The sequence below is a fragment of the Henckelia pumila genome, chromosome 4 (assembly GCF_033568475.1).
Source record: "Henckelia pumila isolate YLH828 chromosome 4, ASM3356847v2, whole genome shotgun sequence".
NCBI classification, from domain to species: domain Eukaryota; kingdom Viridiplantae; phylum Streptophyta; class Magnoliopsida; order Lamiales; family Gesneriaceae; genus Henckelia; species Henckelia pumila.
The window spans coordinates 79,899,959-79,916,336 of NC_133123.1; the positions used below are offsets into that span (position 1 = coordinate 79,899,959).

The following is a 16,378-nucleotide window of genomic DNA, read 5'->3' on the forward strand; positions in this document are numbered from 1 at the left end:
AATGCATATGAACTCTTTTTGAGTATTAGAGCTCTTCTAGAGCAAGTTATTGAAATTACATGCCTTATTGAATTAATATTGTAATTGGATTCAAAAAATCCAAATAGTATCATACACATCATTTTTAAGTAATAAAATGATCTTCTGGATCTTTAATGTGTATGTTAAAGTTACGATGAAATATAATTTGGATAGCAATAAATTTTATAGATGTTCGGAGATTAATTCTCGTACGTCACCCTTTTTTTGTTTTCAAAATGATTCAACTAGAAGGCCTTGATTTATTTAACTCTTTGTATAAACTCAATCCTGTTTAGGACTTATCCAAACGCCTGAACAAGAACTCTTAGCAAAAACAACAGTACAGAACAAATTCTGTAAGTAAAACAGATGAAATAATGATCTGTCGGATTTTTGATCTGCTCTCTCTTCGGCAATTTGATCTGGTCACTTGTGGAGAGCAGATACTGACTCAAATCAATGATGATTTGATAAGTGATGAGTCAGGCTAAAGATTTGAAGATTTCTTGTGTATGATTTTTCGTGTTTTCTTGATCTTTCGCTAAGCAAGATTGTATTTTCTTCAATTCAAATCTTTAGGTATATATAGATCCAAAAGGTAGCCGTTTGTTTGTCGTCATAAGCCGCAAACTTTTGCAACTGAGCCGCCAACAATGTCCTGAAAAATCGGCTATGAAATCTTGACTTGTTGGATCTGATATGCAACGTTTAAACTGCATTTAATGCGTTTCACTTTTTGATCCATTGTTGCAGCTTTATTCTTCTCCGTAATTGATCAGGCTACGATGACATGATCTGCTTTTTTTCTTCGATAGCTTATCTGGACTTTCGCGAGAACTCATCTGGTCTTCTTCGATAACTGATCCGATTGACAACTGATCTGATTTATCCGATAATCCATATGAACGTCAATCTGATCTGGTTAAGTTTTCGCGATGACTCATCTGTTTGATAAGTATCTTTTTGGTATATTTTCTTCTTTAATAATATTACTTGGTTTTTCTTTTGTTAGATCACCAAAACGTCTATTAATCACCAACAAAAATATAAATTCATGTTTAATTAAATCAAAATTCTTTAGAAATATTGATACATATTCAATTTTAAATTGATATATATTCTTCGTGAATATTTTAATATCACTTGCTGATTATTTTTCTTTGAACAACAAAATATTACAAGTAAAATATTTAAGCATGATTTTGCAAGAATACAAAATCGAATAATTAGACACACCCTTCATATTAGCATCAAGATTTTCATACCATATATATCTATATGTATGAACAAGTAAAACCAATAATAGATATATCTTCGATATTCTTCATGAATACTGATAATTATTTAAATCATTGACTACAAATGTAATATATTTATATACATAAAAACCAAATATATATTCTTCTAAAATATTGGTAATAATAATATCAGACTATCAAATCAATATTTTTCAGGAATATTTTTTGATCTTAAATCATATATTAATATCGAAAAATATTAACTCTTAAGTGAACTTTCTTAATAATGATATTAACAAATCATTTTTGTAGGAATATTTTACATCATTGATATATCAAAAACTTGATATTACCCGATTGGAGAAAATCTGGGTAACTGGTGGAGATCTGAATAATCGGATTAATACTCGGGTTTTTCCAAAGACCGAACTTCGTGGGTTGTTACCTGCATCACAAAGCAAAGTGAGTCGCGCCGGGGGTTGCCGGCGAAGATACTCCGTCGCTCAAGTCAGTATTTGCCAATAAAAGTTCTAGAGAACTTGAGCATGTGACTATAGAGTGCGTACCTTAAGAATGAGAGAACTTGAGCTATTTATAGATAATCGAAGAGTTTCATGGGCTTGAGCCTCTTATGATATTTTAGGAATTTATGGGCCTTGATAAAGTGTCCAAATAAATAAAATGAAACTCAAATGGATTGAGCCATTGGGTTTGGACACGGAGAAAATCAAATTGGGTCATAACTCATCATAAGCCCCCCACTCTCGAGCATGTCTTGCTTAGTAGAGATGGTTGAGAGTAAGAGTTTTTTTTAGTAGTCTGTCATTAGACGTGTAGTAAGATTGTGGTGCAATTATTTGCAGATAGTGGAAGTTTGAGTATTGTCAAAACTTCATGTAATATTTTTCAAAAATTTATTTGTCATCAACGAATAATGTTTGACAATGCGAAAATTTCGTGATGGAGTAACTGTAGTAGGACTGTGATGTAATGGAAGTGCAGACAGTAGAAATTAAATCCTGGCAGAATAATGATTGTAGTGTAATTGGACAGAAATCAAAGTCCTTCCAGAACAATAATTGTAGAAACCCAGTAGAATTCTGACTGAATTATCATTATAAATTCAATATCGTAGTCTTTTCATCACAACTTACTAACTTAAAGTTTTTTATTTGTTTTATTGCAGAATTTGCGTGAGCGCGTGTCAAAAATCTTTAAGTGAGGTTGAAGTAATCGGATTTATATGGTAGGTACAAATAAATTTTGTATCATATTCCCCTAATTGTGGTCAACTTTTAATTGTTTCCCCTCTCTCCCCATTTTTTTCCGTTTTATGCATTTTCTCCCTTTTTGTTCAAAGGAGTTTTTGTGTGTATGTATATATGTGTATCGTATGTTATCTTCATCCCTCTCCATGGTTCATCATCGTCTCCCCAATTCATGGCCAAGCTGAAGGCAGTTCTCGGTGAGGCGACGGCGAGGTGCGACGGCGCTGGTTTATTGTTTCCAGCGGAGGTGATCTTCGAATTTCAGCCATGGTGCTGCTTTCGTGAGCTCGAAGGCACCCAGATCTGAAATCGAAAGGGGGGAGGGTGGGCGAGGGCATGGTGTGTGGTGGTTGTCGGAGATGGTGGTAATGTGACTGCAGGAGGGGGCGACGTGGTTGTGCAGACCAAGGAGGGGGTTCAGGCGTTACTGCGTGAAGGAGGGGGCGGCTATGGGGTGGCGAGGGGCGGTGGCACCGGGAAAGTTACACCGGCATGTTCGATTTCCAGCCATGGTCTGTCCAATGGTCGTGGATAATTCCTGATCTGGATTCGAAGGTGGTGATAACCTGATTGTGCGAGGTCGTGGTGGCGGGTTGGAGGTCATAAACTCGAGTTCCAGTCATGGCTACGTTTTCGGTGGGAACGGAGCCAGATTCTGTACTCGATCAGAGGTGGAGGAGCATGGCGGCGCTGCAAATCGAGGAGGGAGATATTGGCAATCGCTTGCACTTTGAGGATGATGATGGTGGCGGCCGTCGAGGATGGCTGGAGATGGAGGTGATGGCGACCGTCGGTGGTGAGACGGTGGCGGTGCTGACGCCGGCGGTGGATGATGTTGGCGACGATGAACTCGGTCTATGACGGGGATAGATGCGTATACATATCTATATACACATAAAATGATACATGTTTTGAAATATACACTTAATTATCATGTCAAAGTGTTTGATGCTATTACTTCTTGTTATTATTATTATATGACGATATGGTCTATCAAATCACGAATTTATATTTGTACATTTTGAGCATGATATTCAAATTTCTGATTTTATTTGTTCAGAAATTTCAGTATTTCACTCCAGGCGAGAAAATATTTCACTCCTTTTTTTAATAAATATGATGTTGATTTATATTGAGTGGTAGTGGTAAGGATGTAATAGATATATATATTTTTAAAATATATATATTTGGTGGGGTGTACGCTATGGGATAAAGTATTGTCTTTGTTGAGGGCGAACCGAAATACTAATTTTTTTTTGTTGATCGAGCAGAACCTATCGATAATATTGAATTTTTCATTATTTTCGAAAATTAGGCCGTGGGGTATAACAGCAGTTATTGCGTTTGCCCACATATGGGCGTTGTACCACAACTGCTATTCCGGTGGATGTGTTAGAACCGCCACTTATAATATTTTCAACGGAGAGTTTTCCGAACGCCTGAGAGATTTTTGTCTTCTAAGCACTCTCTTGAGAGAATGTGTTTTCTGCAATCCCTTGGATTAGTGTTTTCTATGAAAACCCTTGAGTTAGTGTATTTCATGTAACCTTTTAGGTTGATGCATTGGATATAACCTCTTGGGGCTATGATTTTGTATAGTCCTTAGGACTTGGTGATTTTTTTATGGTAATCATGACGTGATGAATTTTGTGACAGTCATTATGACTTGATAAATTTTTTTATAGTCGATATGACTTCTTCTGACAAATTTTTAATAGTCTCTACGACTTCTTCTGAAAATTTATTTTTTTATAGTCGCTATGACTTCATGAATTTTTTATAGTCATCATGACTTGATAAATTATTTATAGTCACTATGACTTGATAAATTATTTATAGTCACTATGATTTTTTAATTATTTATAGTCACTATGACTTTTTTGAATTGTTTATAGTCACTATGACTTCTTCTGAAAAAAATTTTATAGTCGCTATGACTTGATGAATTATTTATAGTCACTATGACTTTTTGAATTATTTATAGTCACTATGACTTTTTTGAATTATTTATAGTCACTATGACTTTTTGAATTGTTTATAGTCGCTATGAATTTTTTGAATTGTTTATAGTCACTATGACTTTATGAATTTTTTATAGTCACTATGACTTTTTTTTGTGCTCTAGAAGAAATAACATAGTGCTTAACATGGAGTACTAAGGAATGCATCAAGTTCCTAAGATTTTGTCTCATAGGGAAGTCCTGAACCCACTCTAGTTGTTAGGTGCTGAGGTATACCGGGACTGTATTTTTGTCGTCTTAACCTCTTACAGCATCGTATCTTAGGTAGTCCTTCAGGGCTGGCCAAGCCTCTTATGGATGAGTAGCCTTAATGATTGCATGGGTCGTGACGTATGAGTTAAGCATTCGTTGACGGAGCTGGGTTTTTTCCTATATAATGAAATAAAAAAGTAAACAAATAAACGTAAGTTTATTATTAAACTTAAAATAGAAAAGAATTAAATAAACATTTTGATCTGCAGAGCAAATAAAGTAGCGGCAAGCAATTTGTTTTAGCTTGCACATGTTTGCTCTATGAGTATAGAGTTTCTTTAGATTGGCATAACACTCTGTCCTGCGTTATATTTCATTGTATTCTTCGTTTCGTTTTATTTTTCCCAAGAAGTGCAACTCATCAGTTTCCTCGATGCGGATGTATTTTTTGGCTCTAGACAACAGCTCCTCAAAGGTGTTTGGGGATTTTTCTGCTATAGATTCCTTGAACCTTCCAGGACGCAAGTTTTGCTGCATTATTCCAGATAACATATCGTGGTTCACGTGTGGGACTTCATGAACCACGTGAGTAAATCTCTTAACATAGTCTCTCAAATTTTCCCCTTCTTTCTGAACAATTGTGAATAAGTATGCTGCTGTTTTCGGGTAGTTCTTGTTAATTGAGAATTTTGGATGAAGCGCTAGATGAGTTGCTCCAAGTTGGCAATGGATTCGGACGACAGCTTATTGAACCATGTGAGATCTTACCCTGACAACGTTGTTCGAAAAATATATTGCAGTAAGCCGCCTCTGTGATGTCATATAAATCAGCTTTCGCGTAGAATTTGTCGATATGATCTTGAGGATCACCGGTTTCATCGAACTCAAGTAGGTTGAGAATTTTGACCCCCTTAGGCAATGCTTCAGATAAAATGGCATTAGTGAACGGGCTCCGACGCACAGGCAAGATTGTTGTCGAATTCTCTCTAGTTACATATGTGTGAGATCCATATCTACGGGTTGGATTAGTGGTTTTGTTTTCTTTAGAAACGTCGTGAACTGTCTGAGCACTTGTTTCACATTCTTTATGAGTAGTATTTTTTTTGTTCTCCTCAGGATCTTTGTCATTAACTTTAGAATTAGTTTTATTTGGTTTTTCTTTATCAGGGGGGTCACGAGACGATGACCCTATTTTATGAGCTCTTTTGTCGGTGATTCGGCGTTGACAGGATGCCACTAACTGAGCGACTGCTTCAGTTGCTGCGCGTGCAGCCATTCCTTCCATTAAGGCTGTCAACATTTCTTGGGTGAAATTAAACTGAGGCGGTGGTTCGGAGATGGGATGTGAGTCTCCATTGCGATTATTTCCTTGAGATGTTTGTGGTGGAGTATGCATTCTCAATGATGCAGTGAACAATTTCCCACAGACGGCGCCAAGCTGATGTAGCAAAAACTTGATATTACCCGATTGGAGAAAATCTGGGTAACTGGTGGAGATCTGGATAACCGGATTAATACTCGGGTTTTTTCAAAGACCGAACTTCGTGGGTTGTTACCTGCATTACAAAGCAAAGTGAGTGGCGCCGGGGTTGCCCGGCGAAGACACTCCGACGCTCAAGTTAGTATTTTCCAATAAAAGTTCTAAAGAACTTGAGCATGTCACTATAGAGTGCGTACCTTAAGAATGAGAGAACTTGAGTTATTTATAGATAGTCGAAGAGTTTCATGGGCTTGAGCCTCTTATAGGCTTTTAGAAATTTATGGATCTTGATAAAGTGTCGAAATAAATAAAATGAGACTCAAATGGATTGAGTCATTGAGCTTGGACCCGGAGAAAATCAAATTGGATCATATCTCATCAATAATAATTAAAATTAGTTTAATATATGAGTGAGTGGTATCATGAATGTGCTTCGGGATTTTGATCTGGAAAGCTACGATTAGCTTTGATCTGGATCGTATATATTTCTTTGAGCTCGATTGATCTTCAAAATACTCTCTAATTCAGTGTTTTGAAACTTTGATCTAATAAGAGTGAGTTTCTGAGTTAGGAAATTAAGTGAAGGCTTTTTGGCTTTTTGGATGAATTTGACAATCTTTGACTTCAGTAGCTTGTGATGTTCACTCATGTTCTTGAATCATTCAAACCATCGAATATTTATAGTCTTCAAAAACTAGCCAGTGAGCCGCCAATAATTTCTGAAGTTGAGCTGCCAACATATCTAATAAATTGGCTCACAAATCTTGACTTTGAGGGAAGCCAACGAACGTTAAAAACTCCATTAAATGCTTTTGTCTTTTAGCTCAAAAACCTTAGCAACGGATATATACTTTCAAATGATACTTTGATCTGATTCATGGTTACTTGATCTGGTAGAGCGATCTGGTTTGTTCTAGTAGAGGTTCAGTGTATTTGATCTGTTGACGTAAGTTGTCGTGGGAAATGTATAGATCAAATACTCGATTTATCCAAAACTTCAATTTCATCGAAAACTTGATCTGGCATCTTGTTTAAGCTTTGGTCTGTATGAGTCCGTTTCGATCTGTCTTACATTTGTCCTTAAATTCTTGTTTATTTTATTACTTGGTTTTGTTTTGACTTTGTTATCACCAAAACTTTAGAGTTTGATTTCCAACAATTTTCCCCTTTTTGGTGATGTCAAAACCAAGTCAATGTCCGGATAAATTTAAGACAAAGACGGTAGATCAAAATACTTTCCAAAAGTATTTTTGCATAGATCGAATAATAATTTTTTAAGACAAAATAAATGTCAAAAAATTCCAAGATATATTCCTCTTTGATCTGATGCTTCTCATTTCTTTCCTTTGTCTTTGGCCTTTGATGAGGTAGTCTTTTTCCCCTTTTTGGCATCACCATTCTCTGATAAAAGGTCCAGAATAATCATGAGCTGGGTACCAAAAGTATCATTAAGCTGCTTCTTGTTAGTTTCGGTGGAGGCTTGTAGGCTTTTGAGTTTTCGAAGAATGTTCATGTATTCCGTTGTTTGCTTCTTTCGTACGCTTAACACGGATTCATTAATATCACTTACCATTTTTAGCACACTGGCCTTGAAGTCTTGAAGCTCTGTAGAGGTCTGAGTTTGTTCGGTCTGTAGATCAGAAACCAGATTAAACAGCTGATTAAGGGAGTCAGATAAGAATTGAATAGGTTGTACTTCAATCTGTTGAGAAGAGGATGGAGCAGCTTCTTCAGAAGGAGTGGAGTCACAAATTTGAAGCAGTGTAGCAGTAACAGCAGTAGGCTCAAAGACAACATCTTCCATAATTTCAGGCGAATCAACTTGATCTGAGATAGATATCCACGAGAAGGTTGCAGATGAAAGAGTCAACTTGTCATCGAACATATAGTAATAGGCCTGAATACACTGTGGATTTGTTTTGAAAATAGGAGGAAGGTCCATTACCAAATGTTCTAGCAAGAATGGTTCCATTGATTCTGCATATGGTACTTGAGTTTGATCTGCAACTGGAACAAATGGAATGAGTGTTGTGCTCGGATCGAAATTGATTTCTTCAAAATTGGACAGCATCACTTGTTCTGGAGAATTGGTACGAATATCTTCAAAGATAGAGTCTTCAAAAGTAGGATTTTCCATCTGTGGTTCATCCATGATTTGATCACCAGATGGAATTTGATGCTCAGCCAGTATTTCTTCAAAAAATTCTACATCCACAGGTTTTTCAGGAGAAACGTCACTGGTAGGAGCATCCTTTGGAGGTTAATTCTCCTACATCATCCCTTTTTCTGTTTTCAGAAAGATTTCACTAGAAGGTTTTGATTTATACAACTCTTTGTACAAACTCAATCCTGTTTAGGACTTATCCAAACGTCTAAACAAGAACTCTTAGAAAAAACAACAGTACAGAACAAATTTTGTAAGTAAAACAGATGAAATAATGATCTGTCGGATTTTTGATCTGTTCTCTCTTTGGCAATTTGATTTGGTCACTTGTGGAGAGCAGCTACTGACTCAAATCAATGATGATTTGATAAGTGATGAGTCAGGCTAAAGATTTGAAGATTTCTTGTGTATGCTTTTCGTGTTTGCTTGATCTTTCACTACACAAGATTGTATTTTCTTCAATTCAAATCTTTAGGTATATATAGATCCAAAAGGTAGTCGTTTGTCTGTCATCATAAGCCGCCAACTTTTGCAACTGAGCCGCCAACAATGTCCTGAAAAATCGGCTCTAAAATCTTGACTTGTTGGATCTGATATGCAACGTTTAAAACTGCATTTAATGTGTTTCACTTTTTGATCCATTGTTGCAGCTTTATTCTTCTCGGTAATTGATCTGGCTACGATGACTTGATCTTCTTGTTTTCTTCGATAGCTTATCTAGACTTCGCGAGAACTCATCTGGTCTTCTTCGATAACTGATCCGATTGACAACTAATCTGATTTCTCCGATAATCCATCTGAATGTCAATCTGATCTTTTAAGTTTTCACGATGACTCATTTGTTTGATAAGTATCTTTTTGGTCTATTATCTTCTTTAATAATATTACTTGGTTTTTTTTTTTGTTAGATCACCAAAACGTCGATTAATCACCAACAAGAATATAAATTCATGTTTAATTAAATCAAAATTATTAAGAAATATTGATATATATTCAATTTTAAATAGAATATATATTCTTCGTGAATATTTTAATATCAATTGTTGATTATTTTTCTTTGAACAACAAAATATTGTAAGTAAAATATTTAAGAATGATTTTGTAAGAATAAAAAATCAAATAATTAGACACACCCATAATATTAACATCAAGATTTTTTATATATGGTATGCCAATATATATATATGTATAAACAAGTAAAACCAATAATAGATATATCTTCGATATTCTTCATAAATACTTATAAATGTAATATATATTTATATATATAAAAACCAAATATATATTCTTCTAGAATATTGGTAATAATAATATCAGGCTATCAAATCAATATTATATTTTATGATCTTAAATCATATATTAATATTGACAAATATAAACTCTTAAGTGAACATTCTTAATGATATTAACAAATCTCATATATTTTTTATGGAATATTTTACAACATAATTATGAGTGAGTGGTATCATGATCTGAAAAATAATATTTGTTTAATTGGAACGTAATATGGCTGGGGTATTTATTATTTGATATATATGAATTGAAAAAATGATTATTGAAAACGAGACACGTTTGGTTTGTGGTGGCACTTAACGCAAGCAAACAAAATCGAGTGTTGGGTGGTAAGTTGAACACAAAGCATGGAGGACGATTCGATACCAGAGAGTGAGAGGTTACAAATCCAGCAAATTCTCGAGCTGGAATCGGAGGAGTTGGAAATCGAGGAAGTTGACAATGACGATTTGTCCGACGAGGATACGTGAGTTCATGTTTACTTCATTTTCAGAGTAATAATTTTCCCCAATTTTTGGTTTTCACGTTTGTGTGCTTTCTGTTTTGCTTTTCAATTTCTGGAATTTGATGTGTGGCTTGCATTACATGAATGCCCTTATCATTTTTTTTTTAATTTGATCTAGGGCTTTTGTATGCCATTAGGTAGATTGTGAGTGCCAGAGCTGATTCGTTATTTATTTTCATTTCTATAATATGTGATGCTGATCCCGACAGATTGTGTAGTTTTGTTTTGTTTTGTTTTTTTTGTTTTGCACGCATGCCTTTTTGTGAATGTATTCAGTTGCTGTGTGAATTACAAATGGGAGAAATGGACCAGTCAGAATGTAGGATGATTACAAGTAATCCTCTTAAACGTTTGGAATTCTCAAGAAATTTTCAAACTTCATTCAGTTATCTTGAATAGCTAAATGATTAAGCTACTATGTGTAGTGTGTACTATTATATTTTGTTTGTTTTATTTATGTATGTCTCGGGCTTGTAGTCACCGTGGTGCTGCTGGTGCTTCTGTATCCAACACCTATGATACCTCCTTAGTGGCATTGCATTCATACCTTGGTGGTAGGCGTCTTTGTATGAATTATATTTTCCCCTACATTGGTTTGAATCAAACATGAGATTCAATTGCTTTGTCCATGTGTATCAGAGGTCGACGATACTCATAACAGAATGGCATTTCTGGATGGTGGCGCTGTGCTGACACTTCCGCTGTTCTATCTAGAAGGTACTTACTTAAACGTTGAGGTTTAATGAAATCACAGCTAACTTCTTCTCATGCAATAATTCAACTTGGATTTTCTTCTGTTTTGTTTCAAGCATCCAAGATAATTTTAGTGTTCCAAATTTTTTGTACACTTGCATTGTTTTTTTGTGAAATCACACTCCTAATCACTTGTCTCTGAAAGAGTCACGTAGTCATGACACATCTTCAAACCTTACTGTTGTACATACACTTTTGTCCACTCTTAAAGAAGGCATTTTCAGGTCTAGTTCTTCTAATCATTTATCATGGATAGTGCCCGTGCCCTCCATTCATTTGAAGTTGATATTTGTTTGTGTTTTTGTTATTAATATCTTTATGATAAATGAGATCATCACAAGGGATATCGTCCATGGTAGGATCAAAGATGGACATCTGATCTATTCTTTTAGCTTCCGAATCTTGTTTTCAACTTTTTGTAGGTATTGTTTTATTCCCAGAGGCGACGCTTCCACTTCGAGTGATTCTCCCTAATTTTATAACTGGAGTTGAACGAGCAATGAGACAAGCTGATGCTCCTTATACTATTGGTGTGGTAAGGCAATCTTTCCTACTTCCTACCCATTTTACGTCCTTTTCAGATGTCATTACTTTATTTTAGCTGTTTTTTCTAGTGTTGACTTGATGCTAGCGATGTATTTCAGGTTCGCGTTTATAGAGATTCTAATAGTGACAGGATAAGATTTTCAACTACTGGCACGACTGCTGAGGTTAGCAGAATTCTGTAGAACAGCTGCTTATTTCTGCTGCAGGAAATAGTTGATTTTTCTGTTTTTCATGCACAAGATTCTCTTGGTCTTTTCTAGACCAGATTCATTATTTACCAATGCATTTTTATAGCATCAGGCATTACAATAAAGAATGTAATCTAACACTATCAAGAGATGCAACCATAATATGCATGGCTTATGCATAGAAAATTGTTAAATATTTCATGTTTTGTGATTGTTGGAATTTTTTTCTAGCAATACAAATTTTATGGACAATATATTTTTTGTACTTCACTGCCAAGCATAATTTTTTTTCATCTGGTATTTTAATTTAACTTAATTATCATAATCTTCTTGATTACATGGAGGGAAGAATAAATTTTAATAATGATTATAAAGATGTGTGGGAGAGGATAAACATGAGAGATATGTCTTTAATTTTCATTTCCATGTGAGATTCATAATCTATTCAAGGCAGAATACTTCTTCAGCACTTAGTCCTCGGTGGAATGTCATAAATCAGATTTATTTATCTTCAAAGGTTGAAGCTTGTAAAACTTCCAAACTGTTTTGACCTAACTACTAAAATGAGGAAATTAGCTATATCGTTATTATTTTTGGCATATTGCTTCTCAGTTGGGAGCAAAGAGTATAGCCTGGTTACCTGGAATTACTTGAGATTGTCACTTCAAATTTTCATTTTCTGCGGGCAATCTTCAGTAAGCATAGGCCAAAAAGCCGTATGTATTCAACTCCCATCCGAAAGGGCACCTGTTCTCTATTTATTTCTTCCTCTCCTTCCCTTCGCTGGATAGAAGCTAATCAGCTATCCAGCCCTCCCGGTCATCAAGGCTCAGAAGTGGGCGGGGGACAGTTCACAAGCTTGGTATTTAAGTATGTCTCAGGTCGAAGTTCAAATAGATAGGTACTCTAATTGTGAGCCAGGAAATTAGTTTTATATGAGTTGTTAGCCAGTCAAAGAAATCCGATAAAAAATGAACTTGACGGTCTTTCATAACTTTTCGGCCAAATACAATATACAAGCTGAACCTGCACTATGAGCAAGCTGTGCGAAAAACCGCTTCTTTTTTCTGGTTCCGAAACAACTTGGGTGAAATAGGGTTCTATCGGGAAACCATGGAATTTTTAGTTTGGAGTCAGGTTTCTGTAAGTTGAAGCATCTCTGTTGAGTATTTTTGCTGTTCATGAATAAGAATTTCTTCCATCAACTCTAAGTTTATTTAGAATAGTTAGTTCTAGAATAATTTAGTTCCTTACAATTTATGACAGATTCGGCAACATCGGCGGCTGGAAGATGGTTCAGTAAACGTAATTGCCCGTGGCCAGCAGCGTTTTCGTCTGAAGCGCCGTTTGATTGATGCAGAGGGAGCGGTGAGTTCTTTTTCAAGCTAGAGACATCTTTTGTACCATTCATTTTATAATTGTCTGATTGCTTTTAAATAGCCATGTGGGGAGGTTCAGATAATAAGGGAAGATCTACCACTAAGAACACCACAGGAAGTCGTTGGCAAGCTGGCTCCATTGAGAACATTGCAAACAAGTAGTATCTGGAGCACACCATCTTTAAAGGATTCTCAGCTTAATCACCGCAGCTGTGAGGAGGGAAATGATTCTGATGCAATGTCAGAGGGGAGTTTTGAAAGTGAACTTTCATCAGCAGAAAAAAATTTGCACCAATCTGCTCTAGCCTCTTGTTACCCTAACCTAAATGATGAGTCAATGAGCAGTGATGATGAGAACTTTGTGCAACATTCAGAATTTCATCCTGAACCGTCACAATTGGATATCTATTTGAGATCCGTGAATTCAAAACACAACACACCGAGTGTACATGCTAGTCCTAATGCTGGAAAAAGGACCTTCACAGGCGTGCAACATCGCTACAAGGCAAAATGGGAAAAACGCTCGATAGCCCTGGTTCGGAATGTTCCTGGAGCATTTTGGCCCTGTTGGGTTTACAACATGTTCGATTCTTATTCTCTTGCTAGAAAGGTAGCCGGTAAGGTCCTTTGTTACCCTTCAAGTATCACTTGTTTTCTCATATTGCTTATCTTATGGTCCCATACGCAACCAGATTTTTTATGAGGTTCTGGGAGAATATCAACATCTACACTATACATTAATTTTAAGAGCACCTTATATACGATATACCAAATTTATAGTATCCATAATATGCTTCATGGTTTTAATACCTCAATTTTTCTTTGGTTTTTTTAAAGAAAAAACTCTAAATCCAAACACTTTATTATCTATTTTATCTATTTATATATTCTGAGTTAAGCAGAGACTTATATACTGACTGCTTGGGTATTCCAGATATACAACATGTATGTCTAACTACTAGTTTTTATTATGCACCCGTTCGTTTAGGAAATGAAGTCAGGAACTGCACATGTTCTGCAACTTGTCATGTTCTGCAACATCTCATGTTCTATCCCTTTAAATGTACTATAAGTTCATGTGACCTTAGCCTATGTCTATGCTTTCTTTCTTCATTTGGCACAAAAGATAAATAGCCTTTTACAAAATGAAGTTGCATGACTGAAAACTTGAAAGTGTAATTTACATAAATGTAATGTTGCAGATAGGTGGAAACAAGTTGTTAAGGCACCAAGCATGGAGGGGCTTGTAATGAAACCGGATCTTCTTTCATTTCACATTGCTAGTAAAATTCCAATATCTGAATCTAAGAGGCAAGAGCTTTTGGAAATTGATGGAACTTCTTATAGATTGCGAAGGGAAATTGAGTTACTTGAAAGTTTCGATAAAATTCAGTGCAAATCTTGCCAGGTAACGTAGCATGTCATTTCTGTGCCACCTTCACATAAAATCCATGAATGCAAATTTTTCATATATGCCTCGTGCTCCCATTTTTTCATTCATTGGATGCTTGTTTGTTCTTTCTGGATATTATCTATTAATTTTTTTGATGAAATAGGTACCTTCCTTTCAAAATTATGTGTTACTCAATATTTTTTTAACGAGTGAACGAATTATTCATTAACCATTATATTACAATCTCTATAACTGTGTGCATTTGTTGTACATTTAAATATGAATGTGCTACCGTGGATGAATATATGTTATAGCATTTGTTTGCCTTTGTATCTCTGTTGAATCAATTATTTCATTTTGCTTACCTTGTTTCTTTCATAGATGTTGATTGGAAGGCGAAGTGATGTGTTAATCATGTCTAGCGATGGCCCGCTTGGGGCCTATGCTAATCCACATGGTTTTGTGCATGAGGTAATGACTCTCTTCAAAACACATGGAGTTGGAGTTGCAGGGCCTCCAGTCAAAGAATTCAGCTGGTTTCCCGGGTATATTCTCTTCTTTTGACAACTTCCATTGTCTCCTAATTTAAGATCCATCTAAATTTGCTTGTTAAGCATAGTGTTTCATTGCCATCTAAGCCAATATCTTTTGTAATGAAGCACCACGATAAGATATAGTTTTAGTCTTTTATTTACTGCAATTATATTCTATTGCTCAATGTCAGCTTTACTGCCTGATACTTGATGAGTTGGGAATCAGTACTTAACAAACTAAATTTCTACAACCTGTTCCTCTCTTTATATCATATTTGTGATGTAAAAATTGATTTTACTATAATTTAACGGGCCATCTATTTAAGATTTGGCCAGTGAATAAGAGTCGACTAGAAAAAAAAATCTTGAATAGAAGTATCCCACGGTATCCATATCACGACAGGCACAAGAACATACTTTACACGTTCTCAATCTTGGTTTGTTGTTTATGCGTCAAATGTTGTGAGTTTGATATTTTGTGCTCGTATTGGTGCAGGTATGCATGGTCGATTGCTGAATGCACCTCATGTGGAACTCACATGGGTTGGCACTTTTCAGCCACGAGGAAGAAAATGAGGCCTCGGTCATTTTGGGGAATAAGAAGCTCGCAGGTTTTGGATGATACGAGCTAAATGATGTTGTCTTTTGAGGACGTCATTAAACTCTGGCAAGTTCACTGGTTTTTTATGTAGATTGTTTGTTGTAAATCTCTGGCAAAAAAAAAAATATTTGACAAAAAAAAAATAAAAAAAAATTGATGGGTGTTGTTAAAGTTGCATTGCAAATATAGAATCAGATGTTCAGAATCTGTAGTTTAAGCCAACTGCGGGTTTGAGTATTTTGTGAAATTTCTCCTATTTTTTTCTTTTTTAGCTCGGGCGACGGGCAGGTTCAGAAATTTGACTAAGAAATGACGTTAATTGTAGGATAAACACCTTCATGTAAAAATACACTAAATATTGAAAATCAGAGGAGCAAAACTATTTTGAATTAACTATACAAATCTTGAATATTGTGGCTCCATCTTGATTTATTTGGATGGTTTTTGGATGCTTGACTTGATTGATGTCTTTATGATTTGTAGTAATCTTTAGCATCTCGTGGAAAGCAAGAAATCCAAAATTCGAAGTACAAAAATCAAGGGACAGACCATTTTTTTTGTTTTAAAGTGAAATCGAAGCATTATATATAATGCATTTTAAAGAGACTGGAATACTTGCAGACCCCCAAGACTAAGAACAGATCATCTACACGTACTTTACCAGACATGTTATGTTACATACATATATATATATATATATATATATATATATATGAGTTTAGCTGTCCAATCATTATTGCCCACTTCGCTCTTGACATAGTTGTTTTTTTTTTAAATTTTCGCATAATTAAAACACGGTACCG

General features: G+C 35.5%; 1 protein-coding gene across 5 annotated transcripts; it reads left to right on the top strand.

The window, feature by feature from the left end:
- The first annotated feature begins 9,902 nt into the window (after positions 1 to 9,902).
- Positions 9,903 to 15,822, top strand: LOC140864276 (uncharacterized). Of its 5 annotated transcripts, none has more exons than XM_073268356.1 (10): positions 9,903 to 10,143; positions 10,660 to 10,736; positions 10,822 to 10,899; positions 11,358 to 11,470; positions 11,580 to 11,645; positions 12,936 to 13,037; positions 13,110 to 13,665; positions 14,251 to 14,456; positions 14,823 to 14,986; positions 15,471 to 15,822. In XM_073268356.1, the coding sequence occupies exons 1-10, from the start codon at positions 10,025 to 10,027 to the stop codon at positions 15,604 to 15,606; spliced, it is 1,617 nt and encodes a 538-aa protein (XP_073124457.1). In that variant the 5' UTR covers positions 9,903 to 10,024; the 3' UTR covers positions 15,607 to 15,822. The 5 variants fall into 5 exon arrangements, with proteins under 5 accessions (XP_073124457.1, XP_073124459.1, XP_073124460.1 ...); XM_073268358.1 differs by having other exon boundaries at positions 13,128 to 13,665; XM_073268359.1 differs by having other exon boundaries at positions 9,987 to 10,171.
- The last annotated feature ends 556 nt before the right edge of the window (positions 15,823 to 16,378 follow it).

Excerpts from the sequence above, each read along its gene's own strand:
- LOC140864276 (XM_073268356.1), top strand. The coding sequence starts at position 10,025 with ATGGAGGACGATTCGATACCAGAGAGTGAGAGGTTACAAATCCAGCAA. Across the intron at positions 10,144-10,659 it reads GATTTGTCCGACGAGGATAC|TCACCGTGGTGCTGCTGGTG; the intron begins GTGAGTTCATGT and ends TCGGGCTTGTAG. Across the intron at positions 10,737-10,821 it reads ATTGCATTCATACCTTGGTG|AGGTCGACGATACTCATAAC; the intron begins GTAGGCGTCTTT and ends CATGTGTATCAG.